The 27,330-nt window shown below is 43.1% G+C and overlaps 1 protein-coding gene across 2 annotated transcripts in view; it reads left to right on the top strand.

Annotated features, from left to right (window-relative positions):
* Positions 1-27,330, top strand: part of Lrrc1 (leucine rich repeat containing 1) — a 119,856-nt gene that overhangs the window by 35,604 nt on the left and 56,922 nt on the right. For both annotated transcript variants that reach the window (XM_028859836.2, XM_037207795.1), the window contains exon 2: positions 14,322-14,439. In XM_028859836.2, the coding sequence (XP_028715669.1) occupies positions 14,322-14,439 (118 nt within the window). The remainder of the gene's footprint in view (positions 1-14,321; positions 14,440-27,330) is intronic.

The following is a 27,330-nucleotide window of genomic DNA, read 5'->3' as shown; positions in this document are numbered from 1 at the left end:
TGTCCAGCGTCTAGGGCTCCGAGAGACTTGGGTAGTCTTGCACCTTCCACTTCGTCCACTGCCGGCACAGTCTCTCTCTTGGATAGATCCCACTCTATGCCTGCAGCTCTCTTCTGGGGATGTCGCATGGTTCTGGCATCTCCAGCATCCCAAGGTCTCCACTGCAGCTTAGGCTTTACCTTCACAGCTTCATCAGTAGTCTCCAGGGGAAGTCTCTTTACAGGGACTCACACCTTGCCTCTCATTGTCTGGCCTTAGGAGCTCTGAGACTTCGACACTAGCCACCATGATCCCTTCAGTCCTTTATCTTTCTTGCCTGCAACACCATTAGCATGTAGATGGTGTGACCAACTTCTGCCATCTGCTTGAGATGGAGCCTTCCCTCCTACGTGAGCGCGCACACACGCCTATCAGTTTCTCTGGTGACCCGCGGTGGATGGGGGAGCACTTTGCTAGGCAATGGCTTTTCAGAAACAGGGAACCCTTCAGCTTAAGTACGGCCCTTTAATTGAACTTGATTTTACAAGGTGCAGCCTCCTGTATCTCCCAAGTCTTACTCTCCGGTACCTCTTCAGTGCAGGCCTGGGAGGTGTCTCCTTAGGATTCCAGCTGCGCTGTTCCCGGTACTCTCCACCTGGCACCCTCTGCCTGCCTCTCCGCCTGTCCTTGCCAAACTTCACAGGTACTCCCCTGTCTCCTGGCCTTTCCCCTTTCTCTCACCCCGGAGCTGCTTCAGCACAGCGGGCAGCCCCCGTGCCACAGCTTGAATGCTGCCTTCGATTTTCTTAATTAAATTAGTTCATTGCCCTTTAAATGCAGCTTCAGCGTGGAATCTCAGCAGTTCAGCCTGAAAAATGAAACCGTGTTTAAACACCTGGGTACGAGCGTCAGTCAGGTTTAATAAATTCGATTAAAAATATTTGATTTTTATGTTTTTCCTCCCTTATCCCATGCTAGCCTTGAACTGGCTGTGCAGCTGAGTATGACCTTGAACTTATTTATGGCCTCCTGCCTTCCGTCCTACGGGTGCTGGGAATGTGGGCTTGTGCCATCGCACCCAGTGTTACGGGGCTTTAGACATTTAACCTAGACCTTCCTGCATGCTGGGAAAACACTCTACTGTAGGAAGCCACTTCTCTACCTCCTTGGATTCCATTTTTTTTTTACATGACAATTATTTATATATTTATCTTTTCAATTACCATTGTTTAAAATGTGAAGGAAAAAGGTGGGGCATTGATGTACTTCTATCATCCCATTTCAAGGCCATCCTGGGCTACAGAGTAAGACTCTATCTCAAAAAAGCAAAATGGACAAACAGAAAAGCAAAGCAAAACAGCAGAAGAGAGAAAATGCAAGGAAAAAGCAACACTCTCTAGGCAGGGCCTCTTTGATTTTCGTGATACAAAGCATCAGTATAGAGGTTGAATGGCCACAGTCATTTGGCTTAACTTTTCTTGCAACAGATTTATCCTTTGTCCTCTCATACATATATCTCTAGTACACCTTTAAGCAAAATCAGGTTTATATATATATATGTTTATATGTATATATAAATAATTGTACTTTGTGTCCTCCTAACCTTGGGATGCATGTGTGTATTATCAAGTATTTTCCAGATGCATGGATTTCATCTCCTGCTGCTGCTGCTGCTGCTAATGTTTTGGTTGATAGTATTTACTTGGTTGATCTTTCCTGGATCATGCTGCTCTGCTTAGCCCCTGTCACTCCTGTCACTTCTGTGGCACCAGCAGCCTGGTCTTCCCATGCCAACAGCTTCTTCAGGCTCCCACTAAAGCAATACTGTCCTAATGTCTTCTGGTTTTAATTAAGAGTTCCTTCTGTCCAAGTGATCGCAAATGGCGCTGTCAACTGTCCACTTCTGATCAAGCACAGAGAGCATGCCTGGCTTGGTGATTTTTCAACGTGATTTATCCCTGAACTTTTTCAACAATGGTGGTGGGAACCTTGGGCATTTATATCTTTGTTAAATACATTAATGGTGAAAGGGTAACGGGGCATGAAAGTGTCGTGAGACTATTCCAATATGCCAGCAAATAAGAGGATAAAATTATCAGCAGGGATAAAATTCCAAAAAATTAGAGACCTATTTTGAGCAGAATAAATGCAGTGCCTTTGTTACAAATGCCCACGTGCACACCTGCCAGCCCTCAGCAGGAGCGGATTTGTCTGGTTAACATTGGCTCAGCTGAGATTTCAGGACATGGAAAGAAATGAGCGAACGGTCTTTTCTTTGTTGTACAAAGGCTTCCTGTGCAGCTAAAACACACACCTATTAAATATTACATTTTCGAGCAGTAATCTGTCCTCTGAACAAATAAGTTGGCAAGTAAAATATTTTTCAATTATAGAGGAAATAGTTTTAGTAAGGATGGAGCTTTTTGTCTCATTTCGTATTTATTAACTATATTAGCTGTTTCCTATTCTAGAGTATTTGGATATGAGTTTTCTATTTTGTGAGTCAGTATTCCAAATTCTTTTTTGTTATAAGTTGACAGTTTATAATTATATAAGTCTGTGGGATACAAAATAATGGTATGATTTTTGAATACGGGGTAGAACATTTAAATCAATATAGTTGTATCCATCACTTCAAACATTTAACATTTAGAATGTTTGAAAGAACGTTGGAAAGTTACTCTTAGTTATTTCAAAATGTATCATACACAGTTATATTTACCGTGCTGTGCAGTAGGAGAGGGTGGGGGTGCTGTGTGAGAGTTTATGTGCTGGTGCCTGTGTGTGCACACGGATGCTAGAAGAGTGTATTGGATGACCTACTCCAGCACGCTCTGCCTGTTCTTTTGAAGCAGGGTCTTTCTCTGAACCCAAGGTGGGATTTTCTTGGGTAGACTGGAAGGCACCAACCTCAGCAATCCTCCTGTCTCTGTCCTCCTCAGAACTGCTGCTCTATGTGTGTGCAGAGTATTTGGCTCACTGCCCAGGTGCTGGGATCCAGAATCTGGAGCGAGCACCCTTACTTGCTAGGCCGTCTTTCCAGCTCCCAGTAGTTCTCCGTTTTGAACATTCACTAAATCCCCTTCATACGTGAGATGCTGTTATTTAATTCTCTGCACCCCCTTCATACTCAAATTCTGAATGTGAGATGCTGTTATTTAATTCTCTGCTTAGCTCAGCTGGACCTTTTACTATTCTGTAAATATTTTTCCCTCTTGTCTATTAAAAACTTTCTTGTTTATTATGAAACCTTTTATTCAGCTACTTTCTCTCTTAATTTATATTAGAAAAGTCAACACTCCTGATTAACTGCAGAATTTTGTAACATGTGTTACCCAGTTTTAATATATGTTCTCCCGTAACGGATCTTCCTACCTTGTTTTGTGGTAGACCATTTAGTTTAGCAACATTTCCCATGACTCTTTTTAACATACTTTCTGTTATCCTTTCCATCTATTAGCAGAGACTGTTTTCCAACCTCCTGGATTGGGTCCTTTTCGTCACACACATGCACACACAGACACAGACCCCCCCCAGGAGTTTTTGGAGGGGGGGGGATGAAGATTAGCAAGATAGAAGAGGCATCATCCTCCTTCCCCATGGCCTCTCCCTCCATTTACCCTGCCAGTCTCTCTCTTTCACTTAGTGTCTCCTCTGAAGTGCCTCTGTTCTTCCAAGACCTTTATCCTCTTCCTTCGATACACATGGGACTCTTGGGGCTAGATCTTAAAACACCTCCTATTTTATCAGTCAAGTCAAGTCATCTCTTTCTTCTCTTGGTCCCCTTTCTGTTTTCATAGTCCCCACACATATGCACATGCACACATTTGTACATATATACACATACGTAAATGAGTCCACCTGAGAGGGAAAACTTGCATCTGTCTTTCAGACTCTGGCTTATTGCACTTAGCATGCTGATCCCACTTCCATTCACTTTCCTGTAAATTTTTTTTTTGTAGCAGAATAAAATTTCATTATCTATCCACCCATCCACCCACCCACCCATATCCATCCATCCATCCATCCACCAACCCACCCACCCCCATCCATCCACACACACATCACATTTCCTTTATCCATTGATCTATTGAAGGGCATCTAAATTTGTTCCATTTTTCTTAGCTATCATGAATAGTGCAGCAATAAACAAGGATGTGCACCTGTCTCTAGGATACATTGACTTACAGTCCTTTGGTAGTAAAACCATGAATGGTATAACTAGGTCACATGCTAGTTCTAATTTTTATTTTTTGAGGACCCTCTTTGTTGGAGTCCATTTTTAGGTTTCTTAGTGGCTTTACCCAGCAGGTCTGCATAGAGGTGATGATTGGACCACGGGCCTGAGTGCAGGTGTCTGAGATGGTCTGCACTTGGCTGTGCTGGGGGAAGGTCTTTTGCTTCACCCCTTGGCATTCCTTTAAATACCTCAGGGCAGAGACATTCAAGACCCGATGGATTAGAATCAAGGCCCTCTCAGGCTATCCTGTATTTTCTGTTTTTCTCCCCTTTATCTTTCTAACTAATATCTCCTGCTGCTCCTACTCAAGAGTACTCTGGGGAAACAGGGGATGGGTGGTGGTGGTGGTGAGGGATGGCCCCCCACACCTCCCAACACTGATTTACATATTTGCTGTAACATTTACATTCCTACCATCAATCACTAAGTGGTTTTCTTTCCCCACATTCACACCTCCATTTCTTGTCATTTGGTTTCTTGATGATAGCTGTTCTTCCTGAGGTAATCAGTCCAGTTTTTCTTTTCTTTTGATATAGGGTCTCTTGTAGTATAGACTGTCTTTAACTCTCTTTGTAGCCAAGGATGACCTTGACCAGTTGCTGGGATTACAGGTCTGTGGCTGGTTTATGTGGCATTGCAGATTGTACTGAATTGACCCCAAAGGGATTCATGCATGCCAGACAAGCACTCTACCAACGGAATAGTATCCCCATCTCCACAGCTTCAGTTTCCATATCCCTGATGGCTAGGTAGGAGTGTTGGAATATTTTTTGAAGATTTGTTGGCCTTATGTGTGTCTTATATATTTGGAATTTCATACAATGTATTTTGAGCATATTCACACCATCTCCTCTCTGTGCCACACCTGGCCCTGGGCTTTTTATTTGGCAATCTATGGCTTCTAGGATGAGCATAATCCTCTGTGTTGGGTAACTCTCATTAAGTACTTTTTTTTTTATTTATTTTTTTTTTTGGTTTTTTGAGACAGGGTTTCTCTGTGTAGCTTTGCGCCTTTCCTGGAGCTCACTTGGTAGCCCAGGCTGGCCTCGAACTCACAGAGATCCGCCTGCCTCTGCCTCCCGAGTGCTGGGATTAAAGGCGTGCGCCACCACCGCCCGGCTTCATTAAGTACTTTTATATGAATATATTTCATACATAGTATACATAAGAAGCTTATAACATACTAGGTTACCATATGGCTTTTTAAAACATCCTTGGAGTTTTTCTTTCTGCAAACCCTCTCTACCTGTGTATGTCTTAGTTGAGAACTCTCTGTTCTGTTAGTCCATTTATTGATTGGTTGACTTTTTGATGTTTATATTTGTACTTCTTTATATATCCTAGAGGTTAATTCCCTGTCTGCTGTGTGGTTGGAAGACCTTTCCACACCCTATAGGCCATCTCTTCCACTTGGGTGGTGGTTACCTGTGTTTGTATAGAAACTTTTTAATTTGATGGATTCTACTTGTCAGTTCTTGGGACCGTTTCCTGTTCTGTTTGGGGTCTTCCAGAAAATCTTTGTCTATGGCTTTGAAGTGTAGTGTTTTACCTAGGTTTTTCTCTTTTAAGGTTTCAGGTCTTATATTAAGGTCTTTGATCCAATTTTTAAGTGTGTGTGTGTGTGTGTGTGTGTGTGTGTGTGTGTGTGTGTGTGTGTGTGTAGGAGGGGAGAGATGGACCTAGGTCCATTTTTCAACACATGGAAATCCTACTTTCCCGCCATGCTCATTAAATAGACTGGCTTTCCCCAATATTTGTTTGACACTGTTGCTGTCAAGCGTTAGATGTCTGGCTGTAGCTGTGTGGGCTTATTTTCTACATTCTCTATTCTGTTCCATGTCTGTTCCATGTTAGTGCCAAAACATACAATTTTGTTCTGATAGCTCTAGTATAACTTGATATCAGGGGTGCAGTACTACAGTATTACCCTCTCTCTTTCTTGGGATAATGTATGCTTTCATATAAATTTTAGAAACTTTTTTTCTTAGTTCTGGAAGAATATCATTGGAATTTTGTTAAGGATTGTGTGGACTCAGTGGATTATTTTTGTGGGAGTTCTCTATGTTCTGGTGTTTTGTTTTTTTCAGTGTCCTAGAGTTTTCATTGTAGAGTATAGGCCTCTCTTTTGCCTCCTTTGTTAACTTAGTTTAGTTTTGTTTCTTTCGAAGCTGCTGTGATTGAGATTTTTTTCCTTCTAATTTCTTTCTCTTCAAGTTCATTACCAGTGTATAGAAGGCTACTGGGTTTTGGGTGTTGATTTTGAATCCTGGCACTTTTCTGAAGGTGTCTAAGAGTTTTCTGGTGTTTTCCCATGTCATCTACAAGCAGGGATGCTTTCAGTTTGGCCCTTCCTGTTTCTGTCTATCCCTTTTGTTTCTGGTATCTTTCTTTGATCTAAGTCTTCCAGCACTATATTGAGTAGGATTGGTGATGGTGGGCATCTTGTCTTGTTCCTGATTTTGTAGGAAACACTTTTTGGTTTACAATATCTATATATGTAGCTGATCAAAAAGACAGCCCAAGTTGACGAGGACAGGGGTAGGGATTTTATTTAAGTTATATAAAATACAAAAAGGTAAAAGATTTTGGTCAAGGGTTAGAATGCCTCCGAAGTGGAAATCGGCGTCATTGTAGCTCAGAGGTTTGTGGCATTCTCGACACTGTTGTTCCACACCGGAATCCACGGTAGTGGTTCTTCTCTACTTGGTGGAGGAATTTGGGGCAACTTGGGTACAACTGATTGATGGTTGGCCACATAGTAACATGAAAGGATGCAGCCCTTTTAGAACCGAGGTTTCCGTTGCCCCTTTCTCAGATGCAGAAAAGGATTCCTAGTACCAAAAGGGCAAAGACCTTGTCAGATGGAGAATGGGAACAACATTTTGTTTTGTTGAATGAAAGGCTCAGTATCTACTAGAAACAATAGTGGCTGTAAGAAGCTTGGTGCCGTGTAACAACCCAGAGCAATTGGGGTTTCTCTGAATATAATTGCACAAAATGTGCTCTAAGTGGGTCAGTGAGCTGTAATCAAACATGTAGATCTGAAGAATAGTGTCGCTGTGTCCTTTGTCATATGATTGCTCAGTGCTCAGGCACCCTGCCAGAAGAGCTACACAAATTGTTCTCCGTGTGCCCTGGCTGATCTCAGAAACAAGGCAGAAGGGTTTATAGCTTATGAATTCTTTTCTCTGACTATGTAAGTAAGCTGAAAGTTTACAATGTGGTATAGTTTGAGTAACATCTCCTCAACTGTATAAGAAAAATAGATGATTTAGAACATTTGAACATCTGCTTAGATCCATCAGGCTAATGCGGGAAAGGACTGAGGAGTTATTGGGTTCATTTTGAGATCATAGCACACTGCATTTTTACAACTACTGTGTACCTTCCCATGTTGACCGAAGCAGCAGTTGGGACACGGTGTAGGTGAGGATGCATACAACCCGCGGAACGAAGCCCTAATTTGTTTGCTCGTTAGGACTTCTGTTAAACATGGAGATCTGTAGGCTACCATTTTTGTTATTTGCTGCAGACCTGAGTAACCCATTTACTTGTGTGTGACATAACGGACGGGCCCTGGATGCATGGAATTGGTGATGGCTTTTGTACTTTTGCTATTACGCCTTTCTTGGAAAACAAAGTAAGCTTTTCATGCTTGAGTAAACACATTGATGTATTATGAAACTGTCAGACTCTTTGAACAATTGGCATCGGCTCAGTTATTCAAATATGTGACTCTTTTCAATGGCTTTTGTGTTTGGTGATGCTTTAGTACAACTAGTAAAAAGAGATTGCGGTCCCTTAAATCTCAACTGATGGTTAAAGAAATCTCAAGGATTAGCACCCTTTGAGCATCTTCTTCATTAACAAATACGTACAATTAGTAGAACCATTTGTGCAGATATATAGCTCATTTAAATAATCTTTTTTATCTTAAAAACAGCAGTTCATGCAATACTCTTGTCACGTGACCTCAGTGTGAGCTACTTTATCCCATCCAATGTTCTCTTGCTGCAATCTCTTCCTGTAGGTCTCATGGCTTTTTACAGAGACCCTGGAACTTTGTTTTCTTTTAGAATTTTGTTTGCATGGTAACCCTTTTCAAGTTCTCTTGTGTCTTTAATAATCATTTTTATTATTTGCATAATACTGAATTATGTAACAACTGGCTAGTCTGTTTTCCTTACTCACATTGTGCTTCCTAATTTTTAACATCATAATGTAAAGATATATTCATGTACTGTGCTTATTTTTGCTATTTTCAGTTATAGAATGAGGAGTGGCGCCCAGTAGTATTATCGGTAGACTTGAAAAGTTTTGTCTGTTTTGTGTTGCCCACTTGCTTTTTAAAAGGCAGTGTATCTTTGGATCATTATATAAATACCAGTTCTTTTTTTTTTTTCTTTCAAACAATAAAAGGAGAAGATCATAGCCATTCTGACAGGTGTAATGTGGTATCTCAGAGTTGTTTTCATTTGCATTTCTCTGATGACTAAGGATGTTGAGCATTTCCTTAAATGTCTTTCAGCCATTTGAGATTCTTCTTTTGAGAATTCTCTGTTTATCTCTGTAGCCCATTTTTTAAATGGGTAGTTCAGTATTTTGATGTCTAGTTTCTTGAATTCTTTATATACTTTGGAGATCAGTCCTCTGTCAGATGTGGGGTTGGTAAAGGTCTTTCCCATTCTGTAGGCTGTCTTTTTGGTCTTATTGACCGTGTCTTATTGACCGTGTCTTTTGCCCTACCAAAGCTTCTCAGTTTCAAGAGGTCCCGTTTATTAATTGTTGCTCTCAGTGTCTATGCTACTGGTATTATATTTAGGAAGTGATCTCCTGTGCCCATGCTCAAGAGTACTTCCTGCTTTCTCTTCTATCAAGTTCAGTGTAACTGTATTTGTGTTGAGGTCTTTGATCCATTTGGACTTGAGTTTTGTGCATGGTGACAGATATGGATCTATTTGTAATATTTTACATGTTGACATCCAGTTATGCCAGCACCATTTATTGAAAATACTTTCTTTTTTCCATTGTATAGTTTTGGCTTCTTTGTAAAAAATCAGGTGTTCATATGTGTGTGGATTAATGTCAGGGTCTTCAATTCTATTCCATTGTTCTGTATGTCGGTTTTTATGCCAGTACCAAGCTGTTTTTATTACTATAGCTCTATAGTAGAGCTTGAGGTCAGGGATGGTGATGCCTCCAGAGGTTACTTTACTATACAGGATTCTTTTAGCTATTCTGGGTTTTTTGTTTTTCCATATGAAGTTGAGTATTGTTCTTTCCAAGTCTGTGAAGAATTGTGTTGGGATTTTGATGGGGATTGCATTGCATCTGTAGATTGCTTTTGGTAAGATTGCCATTTTTACTATGTTAATCCTACCTATCCATGAGCATGGGAGATCTTTCCACTAAATATTAGCATATTAGAATCAACATTTGAAGCATCCTGTCATCCTAGTACAGACTTTCTCCTTTGTAAATTCATTTTCTATTATTTTTTGGGGGGTCTTTCAAGACAGGGTTTTTCTGTGTAGCTTTGGCGCTTTTCCTGGAACTCACTCAAACTCAAACTCACAGAGGTCCGCCTGGCTCTGCCTCCCGAGTGGTGGGATTAAAGGTGTGTGCCACCACTGCCCGGCTTCATTTTCTATTTTTAACAAGGTAGTATATGCAGTCATTTCACAGTTCTGATCAGCTGGGGACAGGGGCCTCTTGCCTCCCCTGGGCTTTTGAGAACCCCCAGCTGGGTGCTGTTTTAGAGGTGTGCTTCCGTATCACCAGTGGCCTGTTTGCTTTCCAGCTGGAGTAGGTCCCACTTTGTAGCTCTCCATAGATGTCCATTAGTGGAAATTGAAGATGCAGCACTTTCAGTTTCTTGCCTTTCTAATGTTGACATAATTATTTTTATCAGTGTGGATGATAGAATATTATTATGACTTATGTCTTCCTCCTAACCAAATCTTATATTTATATTATGATTTCCTCTTGTGCTGTGCATTCCCAGGAGCCAGCTCCATCCCTGTTTGCCTGTTTGGTTGTCTCCATGAATGGTTCTGATTTATCTCTAACACGTGCAGAGTTGTGGATTTCTTCATTGTACTTTCTGCCGCATCAGATAATCTCTGAGATGAGTTTTCATTCTTTTTTTTTTTTTTTCAAAACTCTCATCTGGGAGCCTATATATCTGGCTTCTGTTTATTCATGTTATTTTCATGGATTGTGGTTCAGGGGTTATGGGAATCTCCCTGGGAATTTCTATTGTCCTCCTGAGTTTTGTTGCTTTGCTATCCTGAATGTCATATCATTCTTTTAAGTTTACATCCACATTTTGACAGAAAGTGTGGAAAAGCAAGTTTTTCATATTTGGGTGGGAAATAACTTCTTGTCTTTTTAAGGCATATGTCATTGACTTTTCAGGTTTGTGTCAGGACCGGTGCCAGTCTGAATTCAAACTTCCTGTCAGTCGCTTCCCCCTTTATTTCACTCATCTTCGGGAGTTTAAAATTCCAATTAGTTCTATATTTACTGTAGAACTTTTAGTTCTATTAGTTCAATATTCCTTAGTTGTGTTTTTTCCATTCCATTAGTTATTTTTGCATTATTGTGATCAGAATAACGGACAGAAACAAGGGAGGAAAGATTTATTTTGGCTTACGTTTTTAGTCCATCACAGCAGGGTAGAGATGGCAGTGGAAAGAGACGAATTTATGGCAATGTGAGCTCAAGGAGGGGCCTATTCACATCATCATGGACCAGTATTCAGAGAAATGGAGGTGAAACCAGGCTCTGGGCTGTAACCATCAAGTGATGGTGACATTCTCTTTCCAGCTAGACTGCCACTTACTGAAGCTTCCATAAGTCCCTTCCTCACAGCACCACCAGATGTGGGATACAGTTCAGATCCAAACCGGAACATGTTTGTGTTGTCCTGAAGGTGTGTCCTTGGGAACAGAAAAGCCATGTTCTGCAGTTTCCTGTGTTTGGACTCCATATTACTGGCATGGGTTATTGCTTGTGGAGTTGTTTAGTTTTCCTGTTTTTTCTTTCTTTCTGTTTTTTGTTATTTGTTCCTCCTATTTTGCCATCTCTGAGTTTTGCCAAATTTCTTCTGAGGAAGTTTGTTCATTTTATTTACTTCTCTTAGAATCTTTTGTGAAGGCTACAGTATTTTTAAATTTCCAATTGTTTAATTCAAATTTTTCTTGGTTTGGTAACAACATACTGCTTCAGCTTGATTTTCCCCTTGCCCCCATCCTGTATTTTTTAGCTGATGAAGTTTTTTTTGGTTCCTTGTATTGTTTCTCTTGTGGGGTGTGTGTGTGTGTGTGTGTGTGTGTGTGTGTGTGTGTGTGTGTGTGTATGTGTGTTCCTGCATGTGCATGCATACACACTTGGCTTTTGGCATATGGTAGGCTTTTTTTTCTTAGGTGTCTGGAGAATCTAGACTGTTTAAATTAGAGATCCAGATCCCAGGAATGTGGGTTAGATGAGCATGTGCAGAAAGTGTGTGTTGAGGGTGGAGGACATCATGTCAGCTCTTCTCTACGATAATTGGTGTTGCTAGGTCTGTGCCCATGCCTGGAGTCCTGGTTACCCCCAGACAGGAGGGTGAGCTCTCTCTGATAGCCCTTTACTGTGGTGGTTTTTTTTTTTTTTTTTTTTTTTTTTTTTTTTTTTTTTTTTTTTTTTTTTTTGGTGTGTGTTGCCTTATTCTTGCCTTTAAAGCCCTCATGCTTTAACTTTTTCAATTAACTTTTTGCCTGACTATGAAGGGCACAGAAGAGAAGACAAGGATTAACTGTTCCTTAAAAATGAATTTTCAATCAGTTTTCCTTCCTTTAGAGGTACTTGTCCTAATTTCTTTATGGCTACTTACAGCACAGCTATTCTCCATCCTTCTTTCCTTTCTTTCTTTCTTCCTTCCTTCCTTCCTTCCTTCCTTCCTTCCTTCCTTCCTTCCTTCCTTCCACTTTATTATTATTTGTCCTGCATTTTGGCTTTAAGAATTTTGATGCATAACTATCTAGTTTGCCTCTTGCATTGTGTGTTAGTAGTCTGATATGGAAATATAAGATATAGATATGATAGGATAAAAGGATGGATTGTTGAACCTACTTTTAAAGAGCAACTTGTTTAAAATGTTTTACATTGGTATAGATTTTAGTTTATTGATACAAATTTAAAGTTAGTTTTGTTATACTGTATGTATATTTCTACTCTTGTTTAAAATGTTATGTTTATGTAACTCATTTAAATTGTAATGGATAATTAAGAAATACAGATTAATAATTAGTCTTCTATGATAGTCAAACTTATAGTCATGTTAAGTTTTCTAGATATACATAGATATATACATAGATATAATTCTTTTAAGTAGGAAATCTTCAAACACTTCAAAGACCTACAGAATATGGCATTTAAAGTGTTTTAAAAACTTAGGCTTTCTGGACAATGAGACACGTCTGCTCCTAGCAGCACCGATTTATTTCAAAGAAAAATATGAGCATCGAAAGCACTCCATATGGAGTTTATCTTCTTCCTCACAAAAATAGCCATTTGGCAAGAAACTGTTCTTGCCTAGACTGTTTGACAAAATGTTGTATCAACTGGACATGCAGGACCTATAGAAAGATGATCACAGAACTTTGCAAGACGGGATGGCCCTTCAGGTTCCTGCTTCACAGAAGAAACTGACAGACATTCTACAGGACACAGAGGAAAAAAAATAACTGAGAGACTAGGCCTATAGGCTGAAGATGGATGCCCCAGTGTTACAGAGGAACTTTGAATGACTGTCTAGGCAGGCAGCTGTCCCTGTCATTCTAGATTTTTGGAAGTTGCTTACAATGTACTTCCTGTTTACTTAGGTAATATTATATCCTTCTGGGATCTTTGATGTAGTTGAAGACTAGATAATTATAATTTTCCTTGATTATGATAAAGGATAAATTAGATGTAAAACTCTAGATTCATAAATATAGGATAGATAGAATATTTTCTTTAATTTTGCCAAATACAAATAGGCTAAATATTGTAACTATAATTCTTGCTTGATAACTGTTTTCTTATATGCAATTTTACTATGTTAAAGTTAAAACCTTCCTTTTTTAATTAAACAGAAAAGGGGAAATGCTATGGGATAATGCTTTTTGTACACTAGTTTAATAAAATGCTGATTGGCCAGTAGCCAGGCAGGAAGTGTAGGCAGAAGAAGTAGATAAGGAGAATTCTGGGAAGAGGAAGGCTGAGTGAGGAGACTCCAGCCTGTTGTCCAGGGTGCAGCATGTAATGGCACACAGGTAAAGCCATGGAACACATGGCAACATATAGATGAACAGGAATGGGCTGAGTTTAAGTGTAAGAGCTAGTCAGTAATAAGCCTGAGCTAATGGCTGAGCAGTTTTAATTAATATAAGCCTCTGTGTGTTTACTTGGAGGATGTGAGTGGGAGAGATTTGTCCTAACTACTGGCTGGGACACAGGAAAACTTTCAGCAACAGTAGTCTTCATAGGCTTATTGCATATTTTTATATTTATGTTCATCTCTGTACAAATTTTAGTACATTGTTGAAGGATGCATTAGAAAGACTACATAGTCATTGTGCTTTGGCCCTGGGAACCAGTGCAGACTTTTGATTCCTGGTCAAAATGTTTTCCTACTTGCTGCAGACACTGTGAGATATTTCATCTAAAACCAATAGAATTAATGTATTATGCTTTGTATAAACAGTAGTTTTAATTAAAGTTCTTCTAAAATAAATCATTATGTTTACATATATGTATTTAATATCACAGTTTTAATATTAGTTTTGATAAATAGAAGATGTGACAATCTATTCTCATGAAGTTGCTTATTCATATTTTTTAAACATTCTTAGTTTTAAATACTTGTAGATGGATAGGAATCTGCAAAAATGATATGTACTTTGTACACAGTTTATGCCCATGATGTCTTTATATGATCAGGTTACTGCTCAAATGAGGAAATTGGCCTGGGTACAGTCTCATTAGTTTTAAAAGACAAACTGAAATGTTATTTTAGCTCAAAGAGTCATGCAAATAAATGTATGTGAAACTTACGTTACACCATTTTCTCTTGCAGCAATTTTTCCAGCTAGTCAAATTACGAAAGCTTGGACTCAGTGACAATGAAATTCAGCGGCTCCCCCCGGAAATAGCAAACTTCATGCAGCTGGTAGAGCTGGATGTGTCTCGGAATGGTAAGAAGACGTCCCACGTGGGTCGTCCTCTTGTCTCTTGATGCTGGGGACACGATTCATAAAAATGAGTCTATAAAGGTTATTGGAGGTGCTTTTTCTGGTTATGGGAAATCTAGGTGCACTGTTTTGTGTGTGGAAATTAATGAGATTTAAAGTTTATGTTTTTGAGACATGTCACTTTGTAGCTCAGGCTATTCTTGAGTTTGCAAACCTCCAACTTCACCCTTCCTAAGTACTGGGATCCCAGGCCTGTCTCACCATGCTTGGCTAAGTAACACCTTAAATAGTTCAGTTAACTTCAAATATTTGCCAACGCTATTCTTGTTGCTTTTAAAAAGCGGCTTCAGTTTTCACCTCTCTTGGCTGGAGACCACATGACTTACTTCGCTCAGTTTGGTTTTGTGAGACAAAGTCTCACTTTGTAAACCTATCTGGCCTGGTACTCACTGTGTAGCCCAACTGGCCTTGAAGTTGTGGCAGCCCCCGGGCCTCAGCCCCCCAAGTACTAGGGCCACAGGTGACCATGACCAGCACTCACTCATTTTACTGGGCTTGGAATTGAGAGCTGGTGGTGAATGCTTGTTTGGATGCTGATATACAGAAGTCATGCCCCAGGGAAAGGTTGGTTTCTCCTGGTTATGCCTCAGTGTGCTCCACCCCACAGTCTGACGTACTGTGAGCTGTCTCTGTGCTGTACCCAACAGTCTTATGTACTGTGAGCTGTCTGTGTGCTCTACCCAACAGTCTTATGTACTGTGTGCTGTCTGTGTGCTCTACCCCACAGTCTGACAGTATGTTGACAAAGCTGAGCTTGCCTGAAGTCTGTGTAGGGATGTAACGTTTCCTGCCCTGGGGACGCTCACTTTGTCCCTTTGAAATTTCTCATTCTCAGCTTTGCCCTCTGCAAGCGTCGGGGCCTTGTGAAGGTCCCAGCAGTTTTTTTCATGTTCCCTGAGACTGTCTGAGAAATACTGAGGGCCTTAAACTGTCCTGGAAGAGCCCTGCCTCCATAAGTAACCTGCCTGAGAATGTGGCGTGTTGGGGGCGAGTTGGGGGAGGCAGGCACATGGCACGGGGGCACGAACCACCATCCAGCACAGAGAGTGCGGCACGGAGCATGGGTGGGTTCAGGGATTTCTTGAAGGTTGTAAAAGCCTGCCAGGATGACACATCCAAACAAGGTCACTGTTGCTATAACTACCAGGAACAGGGTCTCAGGCCAGTTCCAGATGGGCAGATCTCAGTGTGCTTCCTTTCCTTTCCCTTTGCCGTTTATTTACTATTAATTTTTGGCAGATAAAAACCACATCAGTATAAATTTCCAAGGCAACTGGAGTGGATAGTAAAAGTCAGAAAGCCTCCAGCCTGAGAGGCAGTGCAAGAGCCTAGCCTGTACACTTGAGGCATTGTGAGGCCTCGAGGCCGTTGTCCGAGGTCTGTCTAGTCTCTGCTTCTCTGTTGCGCTAATTGGAGCTGCCTGCTGCAGACAGAAGCTGATTGTCTGAGTTCCCTGCCCAGCCTTTGGGTTGTAGAAGAGCTAAAACCAGGGCTGGCCGCTTCTCGGTGGGGCTTTCAATGGCGTCTTCAGTTCCTGAGTTTCTAAAAATCAGTGCTCTGACCATGGGGGATGAAGGCAAGGTGTTGGCGCACACACCCATTGGATTGCTTCATGTTGAACTTGAACATGCAGTGATTACCTGAACGTTTTATTAAATTGGAGATTCTGAAGTAGTGGGTCTGGAGTGGGCCTTGAGATTGTGCCTTGGTTCCCAGGGGCAGCTGACCCTGCCAGTCCGCCAGACAGTAGCAGGGTTTTAGAAGGTACCACTTAGACTTGCTACAGACTTCCTTCAGAAGTTTCATGTGATAATGAGCCTAACTTCCTTCTGCTGCAGACAATCCTGCACCTCTGTGTGTAGGGTGGGAAGTCTCCAAGATATGCCTGGTTCAGGACAATAAGCTCGAGCTGACTTAAGCTCACGTTTGCTTAGATTTTTCTTTCCTTCCTTAAATGAAAGATAAGAGAGTTTTTTGTTTCTCTCTAAGAAAGTCTATACATAAGGTTTTTCAAAGGACTGTTTCCTGGACCAAGGAGAACTGCCTAGACCCCCAAACCCTTACCTTGTGACTTTGTTTTCTGATATTTGGGGCACAGAGTCAAGGGAGATATGGGCTTGTAGTGAAGAGTGAGCTCATGAGGCAAAGGCACTGCCTAGGGGTGTTCTAGGCAGTGAGGGCATGCTTTTGGGGGGCAGGGGTATGGAATAGAGGCTACTCCCAGAATTACTGGCTGGGGACCTTAGGCCAGAGTCCTGGGTCTGTCATCAGTGCTGGATCTGCTTTGGATTGATTGTTTTTCTGGCTGTGTTCTGGGATGATGAGCACTATCTTGTATGATACATGTGAGCACTGAGGTACATGTTAAACATGCAGGGACCAAAAATATATTGGAGAGAAAAAAATACTGCATGCTTTCCTTGAATATAGATTGAAGGATGACTGGAATACAATACAAGGAATCGATACCTGGATGCGTTGTTAAAATCTTACGTAAAACTTGCCAGGCTTATTACATACAGTTCAGGTACAAGGCATTCACTGTCGTGCAGAGCCTGTAGCTGGACACTGGAACTTTATGTCTGTTACCTGGGTCCGCCTGCTTGTAGCTGTCCTAGGGAAATGGCCTCTCATAAGAAAAGGTATTGACCTATAGTATGATCTACTCTCCAAGGATCCAGGACAGACTTTCCTAACTACATCATGTTTCCGGCCCCAGTGTCAGTAGATTGAGTTTTATAGTTGATGCTGTAATTTGACTTACATCATTGAATCATGTCATTCTCCTTTCAGTTTAGTTTTCCCCAAAGTGTAAGGCCTAGGTCACTGGCCCTAGCTGAGGTCATTATTGCTAGAAATGAAAAACTGTAACACTTAATATTAAATCATGGAGAGAACAATATCCATGTTCCAATTTTATGCATGAGTTGCTGTGTATGAGACTTTATAAAACTGTATTTATATAATATGCATTTCTGATATTGAAAGTAGCTTTGTATTCGTTGTTTAAAACACTTTGCTTTTTTTTTTTGGAAAATAAATATTGAGATTAAAAGGGCTGTTTAAACGAGAAGTAGAGAACTCAGGGAGTATTACAGTTGTGAAGGTGGGCTGGGGGTGGCCAGGTGGAAGGGGTGCTGGTTAGTTTGCCTATCGATCCTGGCTTGTGACTGGCTAACTAGCAAACACAACTAACAAGAACGTAGATGTAAGGTCTTTCCAGTATAAGTAAAAGCACTACGGACACTCTGCAGGGAGAGCAGAACCCATGTTCTCCTCTCTTCTGCAGGGAGAGCAGAACCCGTGTTCTCCTCTCTTCTGGAGCTTGGGATTGGTTTAATGCTGGGGTGGTTTCTTCTGTCCAGGCTGGGAATGCCGAACAGTGCCTGTGGTCTGCAGCTTTTGGCTTCTTGAGTGTAACTTATAACAGGCTTGAAACTCACTGAAGTGACCTTGTGTTTGCTTCTGAGTCTGCCCTGAGAAAAGGCCTCTTCGGGCAGCACAAACCTGGAGTATCCGTATGTCCTCCTCCTCAGTCACACGGTTCTTCTGTTTGGTTTCTCTGTGATTAACTGTGTACATCCCCACCAGAAAAGCTGCACAAGTCTGCTTTTACCCACGGCACACACCTCAGACGTGCCGTAATGAAGCCATTGTTCTTGTTTCTCTGGCTGCCCGACTCGGGCCCAGGATGATTAACACCCTGCTTAGCACATTGCACAGTGGCTGGACCTGGAGAGTTTCCTCGTCGCTATCACCGTTAACCATGAGAGACACCAGCAAAAGGAAGCGCACAGCCGGACCCGCTTGGCTGAGGCAGGGTGGCCAGACAGCTCTCACCGTAGATCTTGTCCCTTGTTTACAAGTTCCTTCTTCCTCACTTGAGCCCCTTCTGCCTTAGTTTGTACCTTCTCGTGGGTCAATACAGAAAAAGAGGGTTGCCTGCTACTCACTAAAGGCAGAGCACTGCACACTTAGTTACTATTCTGTTGCTCTAAAGAGACACCATGGACCAAGGCAACTTACAAAAGAAAGCATTTGATTGGGGGCTTGCGTAGTTTCAGAGGGTTAGTCCATGATGTCATTGGGGGGGGGGGGGGTGGGGAGGCAGGCAGGCATGGTGCTGGAGCAGTAGCTGAGAGCTTGCATCCTGATCCACAGGCAGCACGCTGGGCCTGCTATGGGCTTTTGAAACCCCCCAAGTCCACCCCCAGTGACTTACCTCCTCCAGCCAGGCCACACCTCCATCCTTCCTAAATAGTCTACCAGCTGAGAACCAGACATTCAAATATCAGCCTCTGGGGGCCATTCTTATTCAAACCACCACAGTAGTTAACTCCAGATTATAGTGATTATTTTTAAGTGACAGTAGAAAGGAATTGGGCTATTGTGATTAGGAAAATTATATTCCAGGGCTACAGAGATGGCTTAGAGATTAAACCACAAGTCCCTTTTGATGAGCACATTTATACTTTATGTTTCTTGCCAGTCCCCAGTCTGTTTTGTCCCTGTCTAGAAGGATCTCCCTAGGGTATCTAACTTGCCCATACTATACCAGAACATAGGAATGGAAAAGTAGACTTGTAATATGGCTCCTGCCCTGTTATCAACAAAATTGTACTGAATAATAGAATATTTATATAGCATCCTCTTTTTCTTTCTTTAAAATAGCAAGTCCATAATAACTGAAAACAACATATGGATTTTAGGACAAGTTCTTTATTTAGTTGCAGGTTCTCCATTTTTCAGTGGCATTTTATCTTCCTTCCTCTGCCCTCCCCATGAGTGCTCCCCAGTCTTTACATGCTAAGTTGCTCATCGATTCCACCCCCCCCCCCATAATGGTGGGTTTCTATCCAGCGGCTGTTGCAGAAAGCAAAACTGACCACAGTGCTTTCTCCTGGGATCAGATCAGATCAGATCACATCGGGTAGTGGGCTCCGATGCCACTCGGGAGATGCTGCTTACAGCCCTGAGGGTAGCGGGATGGGGGCGGGGAGGGGGTGGGTGGGGAGGGAGTGCCCACACAGCTAGCTTCACTTTGATTTTGAGATCATCCACCTTGTCATGTGGATCTGGCTTGAGGCAAGTGGCGCCGAGCCTTGGGGCAGTTGAGTGCTGGATGGTACCTCTTTATGGATGGTCTAAGCCACACACACACACATGCTCGCCCTCACCGTTGTACAGCATGTCAAGCTAGGAAAGACAGCTCTGGGAAAGGGACAGAGGACCTTAGAGAGAAAGTCTGGGAATGAGAAGCATCACTAAGAACTGTGACTTGGTGGTTATGTGTAGTGATGGTTTGATGTTAAGTGACTGGCGTGAGTCCTGAATAAGCTTTCGGTCCAGTTGACATATCTGCTTAAAGCCAGTAGTAGTAGTGAAAGCGACGATGGATTCTTTCAGAAGAACAAAACCACCTTAGATTACGATGCATTGAAATGCTTTTAGTTAACTGTAGTTCTCATTTTTGTGTATGTTTCTATGTGTTTGTGTAGGCTGTGTGCATGCGTGTGCGCCTGCATGAAGTGTGCATATGAGAGGTTGATGGCAGCTCTCTTCCTCAGTTGCTCTCTATCCTGCTTTCTGAGGTAGGTCTCTCACTGATCTGGCACTCACTAATTAAGCTATACTGACTGAATTTTTTTTTAGGTTTTTCTTGGCTCTGCTTCCCCAGCCAGCATTAGGGTTATAAAGGGTGTGTCTCTGCACCTGGCCTTCCTTTTGTAGCACAGGTGCTGAGATTTGAACACACCACTTTATGTTTGTGTGGCAGGGACCTTTCTGATGGGGTCATCTCTTTACCCCCTTAATTGTTTTTGCTGTTGAATACCGAATATAAGGTTTTATGTTAAGGTCATCTGTCACTTAAAGAGGGAAATCCACAAGTATTACAGCTAAAGAACTACCCATAAATGGCTGTTATATTACCCACTGACAATTTTAATTCTCATGTAGTCATGGGAATAGTACGAAATAAGAGGTAAACGTACACAGATAATTGATTTCTGGGTTACAAGGAACCGTGCCAGGTGGAGTAACAAGCTCTCAGTCGTCAGTGTAGACTGTGACTTAAAAAAATCTTGGTGTTTCAACAAAACGGGGCCATTGTACTACTGCCGAGTTTACAGTGTAGTGTGAGAAAGTGTGGGGGTAGAAGGTGAGGGCTTCTGCTGCACACAGCTTCTGATGTCTGGTTTCTTTCTGTGGTGTCCCCTTGTCATCCAAGGTCTCCAAGGTCCTCATGGGAGGCACGTATGGACTGTTGGGCTGAGAGGAGCCGGGAAAAGGCAGATAGCTAGAACAAGAAGAGAGAGGAAGGCCTGGCTACTGGTTAATAAGCACGAGATCATACCTGGTATTGAGCAGATGTTGACGTCATATCATTTTGTGCTGGAGAAAGAACACCAGTAAGAGCAGGGGAGACGGGAGTGTGTGGAGATCAACTCATACTGTAGTCACAGAGCCCTGAGAAGTCCATGGTCTCCTCCTCCCTCCGGAAACTGGAGTTCCAGGAAAAGCAGTGATGAGATTCCTGTCTGGTTGTGAATTGGGGAGTGGAGTTGGCTTTATCTAGTATGTCTTTTTAATGTTTCTCTCACCTGGAAACGTCCTCATGCACACACCCAGGAATAATGTTTAATTTGGCCCACTGTGCTGCCGTCAAGCTGATTCGTAAACTCAATCACACCCAGTAAACACTTAGGCAAGCAGTCATGTATACACGATCCCGAGGTAATGTTACTGCCTCACAGCAGTGAGCCCCATACTTGTAGGAAATACTGATGCACCCCAGACCAGAGCATGGTTGCTTTCTTTCCCACCTCTGCAGAAAGCGCATAACAACACCCAGGAACCGGTCAAGATCTTTGGTGGCCACTGATACGTCGGTAGACAGCATAAAACCTATGCTAATGTGTGTGATTTCTAACTTGAAATTTGAAACTTGCTTTAGAATAGAGTTTAAAGTTGGAGTTTTGCTTTGTGGGGGAGGGATCCTTGAAGCACTTGCTTCAGGGCGACACAAGGTCTTTAAAGGATTTGGAGCCAGATTGCCACTTAACAGATTGCTTTGACCTCGCCGGGTCCTAGTTGGCTTCATCTGTAAAGTGGACTTTAGCCATGTGGATTTATGAAGAGGCTGTACGCAGCGCTTAGAGCAGCGCCGTGCATGGAGGACTGTGCAGCATAGGACTGTGCAGCATAGGACATGAAAGTCTGAGTTAGGACTGAGGGTCAGAATGCAGGAGTAGGGTGAGGACCCAGCAGAGATGCAGCTGAAGGAGGTGTGACCAATGCCCTGTACTGTCACACGTTAGTCCTGTCACTTGTGGGTACCATTGTCTCAGGATGGGTAAGGAAACTGAGGTTTGAAGATGCTGTGAAGTGCCCCCAAATCACTCATCACTAGTGGTGGAACTGACATCGGGCGCCATGGAGGAGTGGCACTTGTCATTGTTTTTTGAGAACATTGAAGAGAATAAGGCCAAGACTGATAGTTTGTTCTATTTTTTAGAGAAGCGAGCCTGTCAGTATATGGACTGATTGCCTCTGAGTTTGAAGATGGAAACAGGAAAGGGTTATCCGGAAGGTAGTTTCTTAGTTTAGTCACACCTCTGCAACACATTGCTCCAGACTGAGTAATTTATAAACAACTGAAGTTTTATCGTTTGTCATTCAGAGGCTGGGAAGTTCTGGACCAAATAGATGTGGTGTCTGGTGGCGATGGCTGCTGTCTGATTTGAGGATGGCATCTTGATGCTGTGTTCCTTGGTGGCAGAAGGGACAGGGGGACTGGCTGTAGCTTTTGTAAGGGAGTGAACTCTGTCCATAACTTGTTCACTTCCCAAAGGCTCTACTTAATTCAGTCACATTGTCTATTAGGATCCATATAGGGACGCCAAGTAGGTGACATGTTGTCTGTGACCATTTTGTGGCCAGTAATTGCTATTCTCATCCAGTGAGGAAAGACGACATGATACTTCTGAGGTGGGTGTTGTGTTCTCTTGGCCAGACATGATGGGTGTATTTCTATGAGCAGAGGTCCAGGAAGAGAACCCAGAACCTACATGGTGTGTGCCTTTAAAGGAAACAAACAGGGATTAGACAGCAGTGACTGTCCCTTGGAAGCAGGTGTGGCTTTCCTCTTTGACTCGGTGCAGCTCTGGTTGCTATCGACCAGCTCATCCCATGCTCGTTCCCAAGGGTGTGGCTGCTCGCTGAGCACTGTTAGGGAAGTTGAGGTTCCTGATGTAGATGCTGAGAAGGGTGGCGAGTGGTCAGGGTCCTGTCTGCACTCCGTACTCAGAGTGCTTGCTTGGTTGCATGTAGTTTTTATTTATTATTATTATTTATTTATTTATCTCCCCCCCCCACCCCACCCCACCCCCGGGCTCTGAGCTGGTTGCCACAAGCTTCTGTGCCGAGCTCTGCTCCAAGCAGACTGAGTTTTCCTCCCTGAAGTTTTCTTTGTAACTCAGAGAAACAGTCTGCAGGTTTCCTTTTGTCTTACCCTGAAAGGAACAAGAGACGCATAAGAAGTTCACAGCAGCAAATTGTGAGGATCACCATTGTTTTGGTTTCAGATTTTTAGGCTATTAAGGAGAATAGCGGTAGACATAAAGATCCAGTTCTGTAAAGAGAAGGAGGACTGTGTACATCTTCCTGGTTGACAGAATTACTGGCATTTTTTGCGTACCAGTATGAGGTGGAGTCCTTGATACACATTTTCTCATTCAGTGCTTAAACCAGCTCCCTGGCACCAGCTTGCATCTTCTCTGCAGAGATGCCACAGCCACGCTCAGGTTGAAAGCCGTCTTGAGTTGTGTGAGTTAGGAGCAGAACTGGTAGGTATTACAATTCTGTTTCCTTGGTATAAAAACTTACATCCCTTTATCCAGAAATAATGATCACTAGTATTTTTGGCATTTTCCTTTTTATTTCTGGTTTCACAAAAATAGGCATCATTCATCAATAGCTACTTCTTTATTGCTCTTATTTATTCAATGTAGGTTGTGAACATTTCTGGTGCCATCATTGGTACTCACTGAAAGTCGTGTAACTCGGCCATTTTTGTCTTTCTGGAGGAAATGTGAACAGACCTGTAGCTTTGACATGAGTGGGGAAGCTCTCGATGCAGAGGTAAGGCTGGTGTGGTGAGGCTGACCCACCAGAGAGGGCGCTTTCCAGAAGAGCATAATGTAAAAGCCAACCAGACTGAGTGGACAGAGATGAGTGAGCAGGCTAGTCTGCTGGTCTCAGATCCCACCCGTGCTGAAACCCATCCGGGAGCCACACTCACCCCACAGCCATGAAGTCACAGAGGCACATGGGGGACACATGGCAGGAACAGACCAGGGATAAATGTGTGACCTTCTAAAGGGCTGTGAAGCAACTGGCTCTCTAGTTACAGACCATGTATTGCTTGTAGAGTGCTTGTTGAAAAAGCCATGCACACTGGTTGATAGCCTGAAGTATTTAACTTTGCTTTCAACCTTCATGTACTAAGGTTGCAAAACCTTAAGGACCATGCCTTCCAGTCGTCAAGCTAGGATTGCTGGGTGAAGAAGAACAGTCAGATCCGAGCTGATTAATTTAGTCACACAGGCAAGATGGAGGACAGCTTCCCGGGAATGACGACAGTTAGACTCCGGGGAATAGGTGTTGATGGAGACCCAGGAGTATTCCTATCTGTGCACCTGAAACAGTGATTAGATTTGGATTAGAAGGTGAGAGATGATATGAAAATTTGGGGGAAATAAAATGTATTGTTGGAGCCAGTGAAAGATTACACTAGGAAGGAAGATGGCCACAGGGTCCGAAAGGCTGGAGCCAGTGGCCGTCTTCCTGCAGGCTGTGGGTAGCCATGAAGTGGTGTGGTAGAGGAGTGGCATGGTGCATGTCTCCCTGGACCTGGCAGGGGCCTTGAAGTTGTCTAAGGACAGCCTGGATGCAGGAGGATAAGCATCTGTGAGGGGAACCGGACCAAGTGGACCCGCCCTGAGGGCAGTTGGCGTCACACTTGCAGGCTGGGGTGGTGCTGTGGGGGCAAATGGCAGCTGATGCCTGGGATAACCTCCTACGCATCACCCTGAGAGACAGGAGACAGTGACGCGTGGATCTTATTTGTGGCCATGTGAGAGTGAGATGTCTTTGTCAGTAGAGATGTTCCATGGAAGCTAAATGCGAGGGTCCGAGATTTAAAGGACATTGTTGGGAAGAGATGACGGACTGAGAGTCGTCCATCTTTGTTGAGGTCTTAAGCTCCAGTGTGGGGTGGGTTGAGGGGGAGGAGGGGAGGAGGGAAGGGAGGGGAATCTGTGGTTGGTATGTAAGCTGAATAAAAGAGTTTCTTAATAAAGAAAAAAAAAAAAGGCTCCAGTATGAATGAAACCACTCTGGGAGGAGCTGCAGGCGTTGGAAGGCAGAAGAGCTGGAGGGACATCCTCGTCAAAGAGAAAGAAGTCGGAGGGAGGCCCTGTGAGCTCTGGGAGGATCTCAGTGGAGGACTGGCCAGCAGTGCAGACTGGTGGTGTAGGCAAGGGCAGGCAGGAACCGTGTTCACACACCGGGACGCAATGTCGTGACACAGCCAGCACTGACAGATTAGGCTGGTGTCTGTTGTCCTGGATGAATCCGTCCTGCGCAGCCTGTGGAAGGACCGAACCCTGGGTTGCCCCGTCACTAAAGGGCTGCCGCCCAGCCGCCCAGAAATCGAAGCAGGCAGGAAGGAGTAAAGAAATGGGAGCTCAGGGAGCTAACCTGGGCGCCCCAGGCAGGGCTCAGGATAAAGTGGGAGGGAATGGTCAGAAAGTGTGCATTGAACTTTGCATTGTGTCCGGCACTCGGGAGGTCGTCTGTGACAGCAAAAGGAAGCAGTTAGGACGCATAGTGCTGTAATATTTTTTCACAGTTTGGAGAGATCAGAGGAAAACTTGAGACACGCTGGCAGGCTCCATTTCCTAGAGGAAACAGCAGTGATTGCTGTCTGCTGCGGGTCGGTCGGCCTGTGCTGAGGGATGGCATTGCTGACGACGGTGGGGTGTGTCCTGGGCAGCTGCTGCCGATTTAACCGAGGGAGGAATTTCCTAACACCCTGCTTGTATCCTGCATGTGCTTGGACACAGTGTGATGTGAGAGTGAGTTGTGAATGCATGGCTGTTGCTGCAGTGAGGTCGATCCAGTAGGAGAAGTGTGTGTAACCAGCCAGCCAGTGTTGTCTTTCTGCTCTTGAACACTGGCTGTGGATGGGACCCAGGTGAGCTATGATGGTCTTAGGCTTGTTAGTCCATGTTAGGGCTCGAGGATCCCAGGAAGGTGTTCCCTTCTGAGCCTTTTAATTGCATTCATCATCTAGTGCTTGTAGGTTTATTTCATCTGGGGATTTCTTTTTCTTTCAGAATTAGAAAAGCAATGTGGTTATTATAAAATGCCAATGGAGGAAACTTCCTCCTTTGTGGCTAAGGTTGTTTGTTAGGTATCCCGCTCTACTGGTTAATATTACTTATTTTTTCTGGAGAGAGTATTCTCCTAATATTGCTCAAGCTGGCCTTGACTCTTGGATTCAAGAAGTTCTCTTCTCCAAGTCTTGCAAATAGCAGTGGCTACAGGTGCATGCACGCACCACGCCTGGCTTCTTTTGACTCATTGATAACTCTCTTGACTGCTGAGATCATAGTGGGCAAATCTGAGCCTTCTTAATTGCTGCCACATGGCCCAGCATAAACATCAGTTCCCAGTCTGGACAAATGGCCAGGCAGGCAGAGGGGGTTTGGGTAATCGTCTGAGCTTGGCCGTTTGTGCCGTTGTTTCCATTTCTTCCATTGTTTTCCTAGAGAGAATCAGAGCAGAGAGCATGGTGTGTGTTGGGTTTGTTCTGGAGGCTGCTTGTTATATAGATGGTGCTGGGAAGTGAGCGAGATCTATTGACTTAAAGCAATACTAGCCTATACTAGATAAATTAGAGAAAGGCTTAATCTACTCAGAAACTGGTGGGGGAGTGCTAGAGAACAGGTTAAAGCTGGATGATCACACATCTCTGATCTTTACAGTACATTCTAAGTTATTATAAAGGGGCTGAGATGTCTGCATTAAGTGTAGAGAGCCTAGAACCTCACGACTTCTCAGCATGTCTGGCATTCAGTTGTGGTCACAGCGTAGCAGAGGAAGAGTCCTGACCAGAAGTGGACAAGATATCAGGTGTTCTCAGAGAGGTGCATGCTGCCTTGGCTAGTCGTGCTTGTAGATTTGAAAGGGTAGACGAGAAAAACACTTCCAAGGGCAGTGGCTTAGAATTCCCCCACTGCATCAGACCAGAGAGAACACTTTTTCAAGGGCGGCAATGGCAGCTAGGATTCTTTCTAGAAATTTTAGGTTTGCATTGCGGTCTGTCTTCCTTCACTTGGAGCAGTTGTTTCTACAGATGTTCTCTGAGACCACCTACGTAGAATCCTTGCTAAAATTCCATGTTTCCATCTCAGCCAAGTCAGAATTTCTGAAGCCAGATACCAAAGTTTTTATTTAAAATCCATGAACCTTAAATTTAAACTAGGCGTCAGTCACTAGAACATGGATGGTTCTTGATTGGGTCCAGATGATAGGGAGTGTTTAGGCCAAAAGGATGCTACAATCTGACCTTCATCTGGTCTTCATCTAAATCCGCAATAGTTTGCATGTGGATAGATTTAAGTCTTCCTGATTTGAAAATCTGAAATTTGAAATTGAATTTTGGCTATAGGGTTTTCAACAGGTGTGCTGGCTAATTTTGTGTTATGTTGACACAAGCTAGAGTCATTGAGGAGAGGGAACCTTAACTGAGAAAATGCTTCCGCCAGA

This window comes from Peromyscus leucopus, chromosome 7 (assembly GCF_004664715.2).
Source record: "Peromyscus leucopus breed LL Stock chromosome 7, UCI_PerLeu_2.1, whole genome shotgun sequence".
NCBI lineage: Eukaryota > Metazoa > Chordata > Mammalia > Rodentia > Cricetidae > Peromyscus > Peromyscus leucopus.
The sequence above is the reverse complement of the archived record's forward strand: the minus strand, read 5'-3'. Positions and strand labels throughout refer to the sequence as shown.